The 13852-nt window shown below is 32.9% G+C and overlaps 2 protein-coding genes across 2 annotated transcripts; both read right to left on the bottom strand.

The window, feature by feature from the left end:
• Positions 1-1091: 1091 nt before the first annotated feature.
• On the bottom strand, positions 1092-13398 carry LOC141696403 (TMV resistance protein N-like). Its single transcript, XM_074500548.1, has 8 exons — positions 12756-13398; positions 11259-12354; positions 7736-8220; positions 5276-6371; positions 4406-4693; positions 3381-4319; positions 2227-2863; positions 1092-1415 (listed from the first exon to the last, which is right to left on the bottom strand). The coding sequence occupies exons 1-7, from the start codon at positions 13259-13261 to the stop codon at positions 2399-2401; spliced, it is 4875 nt and encodes a 1624-aa protein (XP_074356649.1). The 5' UTR covers positions 13262-13398; the 3' UTR covers positions 1092-1415; positions 2227-2398.
• Positions 9316-10966, bottom strand: LOC141697668 (disease resistance-like protein CSA1). The gene is made up of 3 exons (XM_074502159.1): positions 10754-10966; positions 10029-10664; positions 9316-9922 (listed from the first exon to the last, which is right to left on the bottom strand). Exons 1-3 carry the CDS (start codon positions 10946-10948, stop codon positions 9485-9487), a joined length of 1269 nt encoding a protein of 422 aa, XP_074358260.1. The 5' UTR covers positions 10949-10966; the 3' UTR covers positions 9316-9484.
• Positions 13399-13852: the final 454 nt, after the last annotated feature.

The following is a 13852-nucleotide window of genomic DNA, read 5'->3' as shown; positions in this document are numbered from 1 at the left end:
TCCAAATTAAATACCTCCAATTTTTGAATGATTTTTCAAAATTTAAATTGAATAACCATGGACTTTGAAAATCCTTAAAAATCCTTTAAAATTTTGATTGAATACACGACTGATTTTTGCCTAAAGTTTTTAAAAGAACTATAAAATAATTGAATTATTTTGCAATTTAAGTTCATCATCAACCTGGAAGTAAAATAATTTGTGGTCAAGAGAAAAATGCATTTGAATTTCGGTAAGTCCTGTGAACAACGTCATAGCTAAGGTTTATCTTAACCTATATTTATATTATGCTATCAAACTTTAGTTTATTTAAAATTGTTACACTTTTTATGTATTGTCCACATGCACACAAGCCGGTCTTTGGGAAACAGCCTCTTCATTTTTTACACAGAGACGTACAACAATCTGCCCTTTTCTGTTTCAGATTAGGAGAAAGTTCGGGAATCGACAGCAGGCGATGACAAAATTTAAGATCAATAAATCTTAGATTCGAGAGCTGATTAATACCGGATGGCATGGCAATGATAATGTTATTACACATATACAATTTTTTAGTGGTATTGTAGTCTGGTATAGTTTAACCAGAAGTTTTTGATTTTACATCCAGAAATATGTAGAATTTCTAATGATCTCAGGTCGCAGATAGTGCATTGAAGAGTTTCAAGCTTGAAATTTTAACCTGATCTCAGCTCAACAAGATGTCCAATGTATAATCAAGTAATTTCCAACGATTAAGACACTCCACATTGAGCATTTTTAAGGATTCTATTGGCAAAGCCACTAGACTTTCACACTTATTAATTTTTAAATTTCCAATGATCTCAATTTGGAGATGGTGTCTGGAATAGTTTCAAGGTTCTTGTTAAAACTTAATTTCCGCTCACCTAGCCTACTAAGACGTCAAATGAGTATGGTAATTTCAAAATATGTATTCTCACGCTAAAAATGTTCTCCATAGAGTGCGACCCTAGAGGGTAATTACAAAATATTTGATATTTGATACATGATACGAAAGGGCTTAGCGCAGAGCACTATGGTCAAGATCCTTTATAAGACCATTTGTCTCGCAACCTGCCCACATAGACAGAAAATCCAGATAAATTTGCAGACTCAATACATAAGAGTAACACTACATTTCTTCAAAGTGACTAAAGATTCCTATCAAAGTATACATAGGACAAAAGAATGTATCTAGCCTGTAACAGACAAACACTATTATAAGGTTTTTTTTTTCCAAAATCAACAGAAAAATGTTCATTGCAAAATACAATATAGATACAACCACCAAAAAATGGTTTGTAATTATATTTTAGAAATAAATACCTATCCCTTCAGCTTCACCATCATTCACTGAGCAGTCTGTTCTAAACACAGCCATCACAGATCCCCTTCAATACTATTCTACTTGAGTTCACCTGTAAATATCACAGGCTCAGGAAGACAGTTATTAACTAAACCGACAGTAAACCCACAGTGTGATAACGCACAGTCCACATGATAGCTTGGTACACCCATCTGGATTTTTTTCCAAATATCTGAAACTCACTTACAGCAAAAAAGAATCAAGTACTTCCCACCTAATATTATATAAATTACGAACACAACGAATTTACAAATTTACAATAGGTAAGTAATGACTTCTTTTTACGAACATAAAAGAGAGAAAAAAGGGACAATAATCTCGTGTATAAATGATTTGAGTTAGACTCAGCAGCACTTTCTGAGTTGCATTATACAGTAGGCCTTTTTTTTTTTGATAAATTAATTAGTCTTATTGCCTTGAGTTATTTAGCAGGAAGTGCAAGCAGTCATAAGAGCATCTTTAAGTGAAGTAGCTAAAATGATTAGCTGAAAAAATATAAACTAATGTTTACCTTAAATGTGTTGAACCTGTTAGGCGGTATACACTATGGTGTTAGCTATAATTCAAAAACAATATTTTATTCATTTGTTTTAGAGTGATGATGGACTTTGATCAATAATAAGTAAAATTTTTGGCGGGAAATGACGTGAACGTGTTTAGGTACAATTGTAGATATTCTAAGTTGGTCTTCTAAAATATCCAAAATTATTGCTAGCTGGAGTTCTCCCTTGAATTGACATAAATTTTGAAGGATTTGTATAATTGACACTACTTTGATGCCACATGGACATTATATCTAAGAGGTCTTCATGGTTGGAGATGCTCTAATAAGCCATACGTATGATTTTAATTTAAAAAGTTACCTGTTTCTGTGAAGCAAATGGCTCGCGTCCACAAAACAAAGCACTTCTGGTCGAGCAAAATCTTGAAAGAGTGAACAACTAGTTCTTGTCACTTTCCAAATGTTTCAACGGTTTAGTAGGGGTTGCTTCTTTCTTCTTCTACAAATTAATCTTATGCAATGGATATGCCCTCTTATTCCAACCGGAGTGATGTACTGTCAAGTATTTCTGACTCTGTTTCGCACAGTAGCCGAATGCCGAGAATTTCTGCATTTCTTACTTGTAATTTAATTGTACGGTCATCGTTAGTGATTAAGAAGATTGATCTTGGTACTATTACCATCACTGGTTCACGTCTATAAGAAGCATCAAGCCCTCTATATTCCCCTGTGAAAGTACTTGTAGTAATGTTAACGTGATAACCGACCCTATTTAAATTAAAAATCTTCAGCGGTGTAAAGAAGAGAATCATCGCCAAAAAATTGTGTGCCGCCTTTTGCTGCAAATCACCTGTGCAACTGTTAACAAGCGCCTCTGATTCGGTGTTGGTCTCAAAATCTAAAGATACTGCTGACCCTAAATCACTTGATTCATTTACCCGGTTCAAGTCTGCCTCTTTAGCATAAATTTCAATTACACGTCCAAATCCAGAGTAAATCTGTTGTAAAATAATTTGAATTAGGTCCAAAATAATTCATATATATCCAATGAACTAGTACTACTGAAATCTTCTACTCCAAATTTAAACCCCTGCTGTACAGTACTATTACTATATAGGTCTGTGGAATTTCTTAAATTGAGAACCATGAGAACGGGTGATTTGCGTAGTTAAAATTGATAAATTTTACAAAAATCAAAGTTCTTGGTTTGTAACAAATCACTAATTTTCCGAATTCGAAATTTCAACTTTTCAAAAAATCAACATTTTCAACTTGAAAAATCGCCGTTTCATGCTTCTCAATTTAAAGAAGTTATCATTGGAATGCAATCTTGTTGAATCTCATAAATATAGCGTCTAACGAATTTTTCTATACTATCATTCAAATAGCAATATATTACAAATATCGAAAGTAATATTATAATAGTTCTAACATTTTAACAATCACACAACATGTAACTGGAACAATTTAACAATCATAGCATTTTATATTTATAAGAGTTTGGAGTTACCAAACCTGAAAAAAGTGCTTTGTGAAAATGTTTTCCAGAAGAGATGAATTGCAACCTCCCAAACTAAGACTTCTGATAGAAGTGAGTTCTTCCAAGCCTTGAATCTCTCTTAAACCACAACAACTTGTAATATCCAATATCTCCAACTGTTTAACGTTGGTTAAATCTATTATGCTTTTCAAAGACGTGCAACCATCTGCCGTTATATGTTTTAGATTTAGAGGAAGTTCTTCAATGAAGGACAAATGATGACAATCCCTAAGATTAAGATATTCTAGGTTAGAGAGCTGACCGATACCAGATGGCAGGGAAGTTAGACTACTATTAGATAAATCCAACTTTTTCACTGATAATGCAACCTGGCCTGATTTTATGTCAGGAAGTTTGTTTAACAGTTTCGTACGACCCACATTTAGCTCCATTAACCTTGTAAGCTTCCACAGCTGATCCGGTAATATTTCTAGTTTTCCACATCCAGAAATATCTAAAACTTCCAATGCTCTCAAGCTGCAAATGGTATGGGGAAGAATTTTGAGTTCATTGTTATACCTTAATGTTAGCATAACAAGGTTACTAAGATGACCAATCGAATCTGGTAATTCCCTAACAGTCAGACACCCTGCATTGAGCTCTTTTAGGGATTTCATGCCCCCCAGTTCAATTGGTAAAGCATACAGACTAGAGCAATGTGCAATGTGTAGAACTTCCAATGCTCTCAAGTTGCAAATGCTGTCAGGGAGGCTTCTTAGCTTGAAACAGCCACCCAAATTCATGGAAACAAGCCTAGCCAAACTTCCAATTGATATATGAACCTCCTCCAAGCTTTCACAGCGCTCAAGATCTAAAGTTTCAAGAGACGGTAATGTAGTGAAGTCTGGAGTTGTAGTTAAATCAAGAGAATATGACATGTTAAGAGTCTTCAACTTTTCAAAAACCTTTGAGACCTGTTAAAATTAGTACAATCGGGAGAAACTAAATCAGACATTGTTTTGTTTGTTATATATAGACAAAACATGCTTATAGTACCTACCATGTCTAGCGCCCACATTGTTCTCATATTGCTACGAGGCAATGAAAGTGTAACTAGTTTTTGTGGGTAAAATTCAGAAGGTAAACACTTTAAAGGACAGCACTCCCAACACAAAAACCTCAAATCCTCAAATATGTGTTCAAAACTTCCACGAAGATTCACATTTTGAAGGTAAAGAAACCTTAACTTACTCATCCTTTTAAATGCTGTTGTAGTAAATGATACTTCCTCAAGTGCATTTTGGTTGTTAAAGTTGTGAGGGATAATTCCTTCAATTGTTTCTGTTCCCTGGAACATATAAAGAAAAAGGGCGGGGGTTCAATGTTGTACAATCAAATGTAAGAGCGAAAAAGAGACCAAAAGCTACCTTGTGCTTCTTCAACACATAATTTCATTTTACAGGTAATTTTATTTACATATATTTATGAGAAATAAAAGTTGATGACTTATGACGTATCATATAAAATCATATGAACTCATTTATCATAATAATATATCTATATAGAGAGAGAGCTAAATCCATTTTACATCTCCTAACATCCCAACAAATGAGTTTTAATATACATTTAAAAAGAATGAGTTTTGATATACATATTTTCCAGATGATGAAGACCTGAATGTCGGTTTTCAAGGATAGTTCTAATTGTGCTTCAACATAGAGTGAAAATGGATTATTTCCAATGTGAAGTGAGTGTTGGTGGGTTGAAATATGAAATTCTTTTTCAAATTTAAGGAATGCAAAAACAAAATGTTTTGAACCACTTATCAAAAGTCATTTGTTAAGAGTTAAGGGATACAAATTAAATTTAACTCATACTTATTTTCTATTTAAAACAATATAAGAAAAAATAAATATTATACATAAGTTACCTTGTTATTCTTCAACACATCACTAATATTTTCTGATATCCACAATCTACTGTATTTTCCAGGATCATCATAAGAATTGTTACATGCAATTTTTCTTCCCATATCTCGAAGCAGAGCGTGCATTCCCAACTCATCTAGAATGTTGATAGTTAGTAAACATCGTTTTTTTAGAATGTCAATATAATGATTGACAAACAAATAGCATGTTTCCAATATTTTAACAACCTCTTTTTTCTTCTGTCCAATGAAAAAACAAGCAATATCCAAAAAAATATCTTGCAGGACAGGATCAACCAATTTCAAAGCATCAAAGCTAATCACAATTTTATTCTCAACATCATGCAGAGAATCTCTTTTCAATTTGTCGATACATATGCATCCTTCCCGAGATTGGTTAAGCAAATTCGAGCCAAAAACTTTGAGAGCCAATGGAAGTCCCCCGGCACGCTCTAAGATATCTTTGGACAATTCCATGTACGTGCCAGATATTTTATTAAGGCCAAATGCATGTTGACTAAAAAGTTGGCGTGACTCCGCATCGCCCAGTTCGTTTACCTTGTATCTGGCCTCTACTTTAATTGAATCTAGTAGATCTTCATTTCTTGTTGTAATGATGATAATGCTCCCTAAAGCAAACGGTCCTTCGAAAAAGTCCAGTTGTGTTGGGTCGTCCAAATCATCAATGACAATCAGAACTTTTGTCGAACAAATTTTAGCTCTTATCAGCTCAATTCCTTGATCAACATTGTCAATTTTGAAGTTCTTACATTTAAGAACATCATTCATAAGTTGCTGCTGTAAACATTCCACGCCTTCCTCTGTTCCTAAAACCTCCCTAACATTTGCTAAGAAGCAGCTTCCCTGAAAGCGGTAATAGATATGGTTATACACAGCTTTGGCAAGAGTTGTTTTGCCCACTCCACCCATACCACATATACTAAACCTTGTGACACCCTTTATAGGACTGCTCAGCAATGATGTTATGCCTTTAACACGAAAATCCAACCCAACTGGATATTCAGCAACATCCAACGTCATAGGATTTATTTCGAGTAAAACCCCATAAGCAACTTTATTAATTATATCAGCTTCAGACCTGCAATGCAATCATTTTGACAGTTGAAGTAGAGAATCAGAGTTTGAATGGTCCACATGGATACAAAACCATAGGTTAAGAGTGAAACAGAGGACACCAAAACTTGAGGTTTCTTCTGAACATACTGATTCTGAATCAGGTAAAGCAATGTTTTGATGTAGTCCAATGACGATGCACATAAGACTTGCTACGTTAGTACTTCAACAATTTATATTTACATCTGAAAAACTAACAGCATAGTAGTTACTTATACATGCCCCATTTTATTAGTTAAATTGAATTCTTTTGTTAAAATTAAGTTAAGAGTTAAACTGGCAGTATATTTAATTTTCTTAGGAAAGTTATTTGTTAGTTTTAAATTTGTTATATTTAAATATCAAATATATGATAATTTTATGTGTTTATAATATTGTACAATTATATAAAGCTTATATTCGACCTTGTTATTTGACATTATTTTTTGAAAATAAAAATTTGATCTTCAATTTTTATATTCGTGAGTCGTGACATTAGCTAGGCTGTAAATATATATATTAACACAACCGCCCAAGGGTACGAGACCGTAGGAGAGCAAGTCCAATATAAAATGCAAATTAGCTATAACTATTATTATAATTTTGTACCACAAAATACTTTTTGTTGCTAAAATAGAACTTCAACCGCAAGAATTTCAACTCCAATACTCCAATGTTAGTTGCATTTTACATCTGAATAATTCCAAATTTAACTAATTCTTTGTCCCTCCCTCCTAAATTTTATTTAAGGTTCCTATGACATAGAACTATGGAAGTATACATATATGCATCCAAGTATAGAACTAATTCGAATTAATTAAATTTTAGCATTTGAGTTTCAAATTATGGAAACACATAAACATACGGTGTGTATTCAATTGGGATTTTGAAAGATTTTTATGGATTTTAGAAATTATGGGGTATTCAATTTGGATTTTAAATAATCCTTTAAAATCTGAAGGTATTCAACAAGGATTGGAAAAAATCTTTTAAAATCTGAGTGTATTCAATTTAGATTTTAAAAAGTCAATCAAAATTTGGTGGTATTCAATTTGGATTTTAAAAAATCCATCAAAATCTGATTGTATTCAAAAGTCCATGGATTTTCTTTTATTTAAAAAAGTTGTGGATTTTGATGGATTTGCTAGTACATTTTTAATATCTTGAAATCTTTTCAAAATACATGAGATTTTGATGTATTTCTAAAAAACTCCACAAAATCTGCAAGACTTTCCAAGATTTTGAATAACTCCATCAAAATCCAAGAAGAATTGAAATCTGAAATGAATACACCCCATAGTTCATTTCATCAACCAAATACAATATAAATGGCAATATGGCATGACTTACATATTTTCACAGACTTGGAATCCTGAAAGGTTCCCCACCTCTTTCAGAGCAGCACGCCATTTTGCCAATTTATCCGTATCAAAACAAGTTTCATGTTTTTCAAAAGCTTTATTAAAACTCCCACTTTGGTTTCTCACAACCGACGGATCAATATTGTAAAAGACGGGAATAACAAATCTTCGCATTGTTTTGCAACATTTGAGGATCTCAACAAGGTCATCAAGGCACCGTGTTGAAGAAGCATAGTTTTCCGAGAAGACAACAATGTAAGTCTTGGAATTCCGAATAGGTTGGAGCAATGAGTCTGATATCTTCGCATCATCCTTAAATGTTCGAACTGCATAATCCAAAGCAGCGTACAAATGACTTGTGAACTTGAATCTTGTATCTGTACCTCTAAAACTTATGAAAGCATCCCAACTAGTAGGTGAAGTTGAAGCAGAAGAAGAAAAAGTTTGATGATAACTCGAAGAAGAAGCCATTGTTTATTCAGACCACAGATATAAAACTCCAAAACAAGTGATAAGATTATTTAATGTAAAATGAATATAAGATCTGTGTCTTGTGTCCAAGTCAACACACTTTAGAAAAAAGATAAGATTACGAAAGATGCAAAGAAAGCCTACAGGGCCGGTTTTAAACGGTCTGGCTTTTTTTGAAGGAATAATAAAACCTTTATGCAGCAATTTAAACAAAAATAATCCAACATTATAAAATGCCGAAAGACCTTTATATCATAAAAAATAAATTTTATTTGAACATTTTATAGAAACACAATTTTAGTTTATATTTTTGTTATTTTTAAAATTTAAAATAAATTTTATATAATTAAAAAAATTGAAAATATTTCTTTGAAAATTTCACATGCATACTGTATTTGAGATTCTCTTTTCCAGGTGAAAACAAAAAAAGTAAAAATAAATAAATAATAATACATGGTAGGTAGGGGATACATATCTATAAAATGCTTCAAAACTAATACCTAATCTTTGTACTCCTTCCATCCCATTTTACTTGTCACATTTCCTTTTATAGAAGTCAAATTGACAAATTTTTGACTAAAAATTATACATTACTTATATATTATTACAAAAAACTTAAATTTACATATTAAAGTCTGGTGATTAATTTTTTTTTATTGTATTCAATTATAAAGTATTAATAAACTTTGGTCAAACTTTAGTCAATTTGACTGGGTAAAAGTCAAACGTGACAAGTAAAATGGGATGGATGGAGTATTTATTATACACTTATCTCCATATTACCTACTCTTTGTATTTTGGACATTTTCTCAATCATGATGGGCTATTGAATTTATATAAATGATAATTTGTTAAATATGATTAACAAATACATACAGAATGAACATGTTTGTGTTTAAGTAGCAGGATTTAAGTGTTTATAAAGCTGAATGAAAATAACACCAAAATTCAGTTAAAATCTAATTGTTGTATTAGATTTAAGAATTGCCATAAACTGGGAATGCAAAATGAGATTTAAATTCCCTGTTTTTTGTCCTCGAGAGAGATTTTACAGAGATTGCAGAGTGTAAGTTTAGACAACTAGCTCAAGAAGCTGTATGCACATTAAGGGTCTGCTAAGGACATCTCTTTTTGATTTGTCACAAAAAGTTTTCATACAAAAATTTTTAGTGATAAACATTTTTTGGGGAAAGCAATAAAAAAAGAATTTCAAAATGAAATTATTTCAGGACAACCAACTGAACTTTCTGGTTCAGCCTTGCTGCAATCATTTCCTGCCACTGTATAAATGTTTCAACCTTTTGGAAGGGCAGCATTTTTCATCCCCTAAATCTGTGTTGTTGTATTCATCTCTCAACTCTGTCTTGAACAATCCATGAATCCCCCAAAATTCTGCAGTTGCAGTTATTGTAATGTTATTGTTACCATCTTTAACAGAAAAGATGGTTCTTGGTAGTAATACTATCAATGATTCATTGTCACCAAAGCCAACACTGTCTTTCCATACAATATCATTTGTGATATTCTCAACACGATACTCTAATTTATCTTCCCACTGTTTAAAGCAAAGGATCAGTGCTAGGAAATTGTGCGACGGCAAATTTAAAGGCACTGTTAATCCTAGATTATTTGATTGATGAATCCAGTCTGGAAACTCTGCTGACGAAGTGTACACTTGAATTTGATGCCCAAATCCAGCGTACATCTGTTGTAAATATAAAAAAAATATTTTAGCCTAATATTATATCGGGGCTTAAGCATCTAATAAGTGGGTTAAAGAAAATAAGCAAAAGCGTTAGTGTTAACCAAACCTGAAAGATAAATTCTGTTAATGTGTTTCGCAGAAGAGATGAGCTGCAACCTCCCACGTGAAGTTTCCTAATAGAAGTCAATTCCTCCACGCCTTGAATCTCTGTCAAACCATTACAATCTTTCAAGGTTAAAACCTCCAAGCTTTTCAAATTTAATAGATTTGGCAATCTTTTCAGGGACACACAACCATCTGCCATTATCTGCTTCAGATTAGGAGGAAGTTCCGAAATGGAAGTTCTGTTTAAGAACTGACTACTGCATAGCTTCTTAAACAGAGCAGCACCACCAGCATCTAGCTCCATCACCCTTGTAACTTCTCCTGGTTTTAAAAATTTAGTGTTACCCACTTTTTTGAAAAATACTTGAAGACTACTGCAATTAGCAATACATAGAACTTCCAATGCAATCAAGTTGCAAAAGGTATCCGGAAGACTTTTTAGATTCACACAACCACACAAATTTAATGAAACAAGTTTCTCCAAACTTCCAATTGATATGTGGACCTCCTCCAAACTTTTACATCCCTCAAGATTTAGCGTCACAAGATGTGGTAATTTGGTGAAGTCTGGGGTCGTAGTTAATTCTAGAGAATATGGCATGTTTAAAGTCGTTAACTTTTCAAAAACCTGCGATACCTGCGAGGCCGAGTGCATTTAGAAAAAAACTGAACGCACTATTTTGTATAAATTGCATATATGCAAGAAACATACTCAGCAGAACTTACCTTGTTTAGCTCCCAAACTGTTTTCATTTTACTACAGGGCAATGACAGAGTAACAAGTTTTTGCGGGTAAAATTCAGAAGGTAAGTACTTCAAAGGACAACACTTCCAGAAGAACAACCTCAGATCCTCAAATGCGCGATCATATCTTCCGGTGATATTTACATTTTCGAGGTAAAGAAGTCTTAGTTTACTCATCCTTTCAAATGTTTCCGAAGCAAATTATACACCCTCATGTGTGTCCTGATGGTAAAGGTTGTCTGGGACGATACCTTGAATTGCTTCTGTACCCTGACAAATATGCCAGGAAGAAAGACACAAGAAGTAGATAGTTACCTTGTGCTTCCTCAACACATAACTTTATCAATAATCAATATTGTCTACAAATATTTTAAGGAAAAATGATGAGTGATGTGTCACATAAAGGCATATGATAAATAAACAAATTTTGAATTATATATAATTTAAATTATATATGTATATATATATTACTACATTTTATGATTACCTCTTGATTTTTCAACACGTCGCATATATCTTTCGGTATCCACAATCTACTATGTTTCCCAGGCTCATTAGGATAGTTGTTACGAGCAATTTTCCTTCCCATATCCCGAAGCAGATGATACATCCCCAACTTATCTTTATCACAGATCCTTAGTAAACTTCGTTTCTTTAGAATATTAATACTAAAACTGACCAATGAATAACAAGTTTCCATTATTTTCATGATCTCTTTTTCCTCCTGCCCTGTAAAAAAACAAGCAATATCTAGGAAAATGTCTTGCAGCTGATAATCCAACTCCAAGGATGCAAAGCTTATCAAAAGATTTTTCTCAACATCATTAACAGGGACTCGCTGCAATTTATTGATGAACCATTTCCATCCTTCTTCGGGTTGGTTATGCAAGTTGGAACCAAAAAACTTAAGAGCCAAAGGAAGCCCTCCGGCACGTTCTAGAATTTCCTGGGACAATTCCATGAATGCGTCCGGCATTTGATCATGGCCAAATGCATGTTGGGTAAATAGTAGAAGTGACTCAACATCATCTAGTTCATTTACCTTGTATCTGGCTTCTACTTTAATTGCATCCAGTAGATCTTCATTTCTTGTTGTAATTATGATTGTGCTCCCTGAAGCAAATGGTCTTACTAAATGTTCTAGTGCTTCTCGGTCATCCAAATCATCAATAACAATCAGAACTCTTTTTGAACAAATTCTGGTTCTTATCAGTTCGGTTCCTTGGTCAACATTGTCAATGTTAATGCTCTTACGTTTTAAAACATCATTAACAAGTTTTTGTTGAAGACTCACTATGCCTTTTTCTTTTCGTGAAACCACCCTAACGTTAGCCAGGAAGCAACTGCCCTCGAAGCTGTGATAATATTGGTTAAACACAGCTTTCGCAAGAGTTGTTTTACCCACTCCACCCATGCCATACAAACCAATCCTAATGACACCTTTTGTGCCACGTCTCAACAATGCCATTACGTTGTGAACACGGGGATCCAGCCCAACTGGATATTTGGCAACATCTAAAGTCTTGGGATTTGTTTCATATAGAATCCTATCAACAATTTCATTGATACAATCAGCTTCATACCTGCAATGCCATTCTTTAAATTATGAATAAGCTAGAGCAGAATCCTAATCTTATTTTTTTCGTAATTATTAAAAGAGTATAAATAATTTTCTATTTTCCTTGCTGAGATAAGTTAATCAAGCTAACACACAATCAACTTCAACTATTTTAAACTTCTTTATTAAATTCTATTTTCAACCTATCTCCAGTCATATATCATGTTTTTTTGCCTTCATGGACTATACAGAAATTTATCGTGGCTTACTCCGAGAATTTCCGAGAACAGATACTCATTTGTAAGGCTATAAGCCATATTTGTAAAAAAAAAAAGTAACTGAATTATACATAGATTAAGATTAGTAATATTTATAATAGTACACAAAATCAAATTGTGTGACTTTGCATAAAAATGTTAAACTTACCTATTTTCAGAAATGTGATATCCCGAAAAGTCGGCAACTTCAGTTAGTGTATGTTGCCACTCGTTCACTTTTTCCATTTCAAAACGAACTCGATGTCTTTCAAAAGCTTCTCCAAAACTCTCAACTTGATATCGCACAACCAATGGATCAATATTGTAAAACACAGGAATAACTGATCTCTGCATTGTTTTATGACAATTGTAAATCTCTACAAGCTCGTCAAGGCACCATTTCGAAGTAGCATAATTTTCAGACAAGACAATAATGTAAGTCTTGGATTCATAAATAGCTTGAGGCAATGCACGTGAGATTCTTTCTCCGCTGCATAGTTCAGGATTATCCCTAAATGTTCGAATACCAATGCGATGCAAGGCATTATATAGATGATCAGTAAATTTATATCGTGTATCTCTACCTCTGAAACTTAAGAAAACATCATATTCAGTAGGAGGTGGTGAGCTTAAAACAGAAGAAGATTGAGTTTGATTGTAACTTGTAGAAGCCATTAATTCAGACAACAAGTTCAAGAGATTTAAATAATGAAAAAAGTTGCAGGATTCAGAAGGGAAAGATATTTAGCTTTTTAACATGGTGAACTAGAAAGTACTAGAAAAGATAAGAGTGTTGGGAGAAAACGTGTGAAATGTGTGGCTCTCGGGATTCATATAAAAAAACAAATTATCTCTTCTATATATGATAAGCACAGAGTTAGTCGATGTTTATTACCTGATACCGTCGTTTCATGTTTTTAATATTTATATAAAAGATGTGTTTTGGAGAAATCGAACTCAAGTTATTTCATTGAATTATACAACCTCTTATCACTACACCAATTGTTATATGTGTTTTTTATCATACACATAATGTAAGTGTGTTAAATGAATATTTTATTTAACTTTAAAGATTTTTACTTGAACTCCGCAAAAAAAAGATAGTTAGTTGAATATTTGTACAGTTAATTTTAAAAAATTGAATTCCAGATATAAAATTAGGCATAGTACATAAATGAATTGTTATCTTATTTATTAATCATTTTTTAGTTTGTAAATATATCTCATATATTTTTAACATATTTTTTATTATAAAAAATAATTAAA

Source organism: Apium graveolens, chromosome 11 (genome assembly GCF_009905375.1).
Source record: "Apium graveolens cultivar Ventura chromosome 11, ASM990537v1, whole genome shotgun sequence".
NCBI lineage: Eukaryota > Viridiplantae > Streptophyta > Magnoliopsida > Apiales > Apiaceae > Apium > Apium graveolens.
This window is presented reverse-complemented; position numbering and strand designations above follow the sequence as displayed.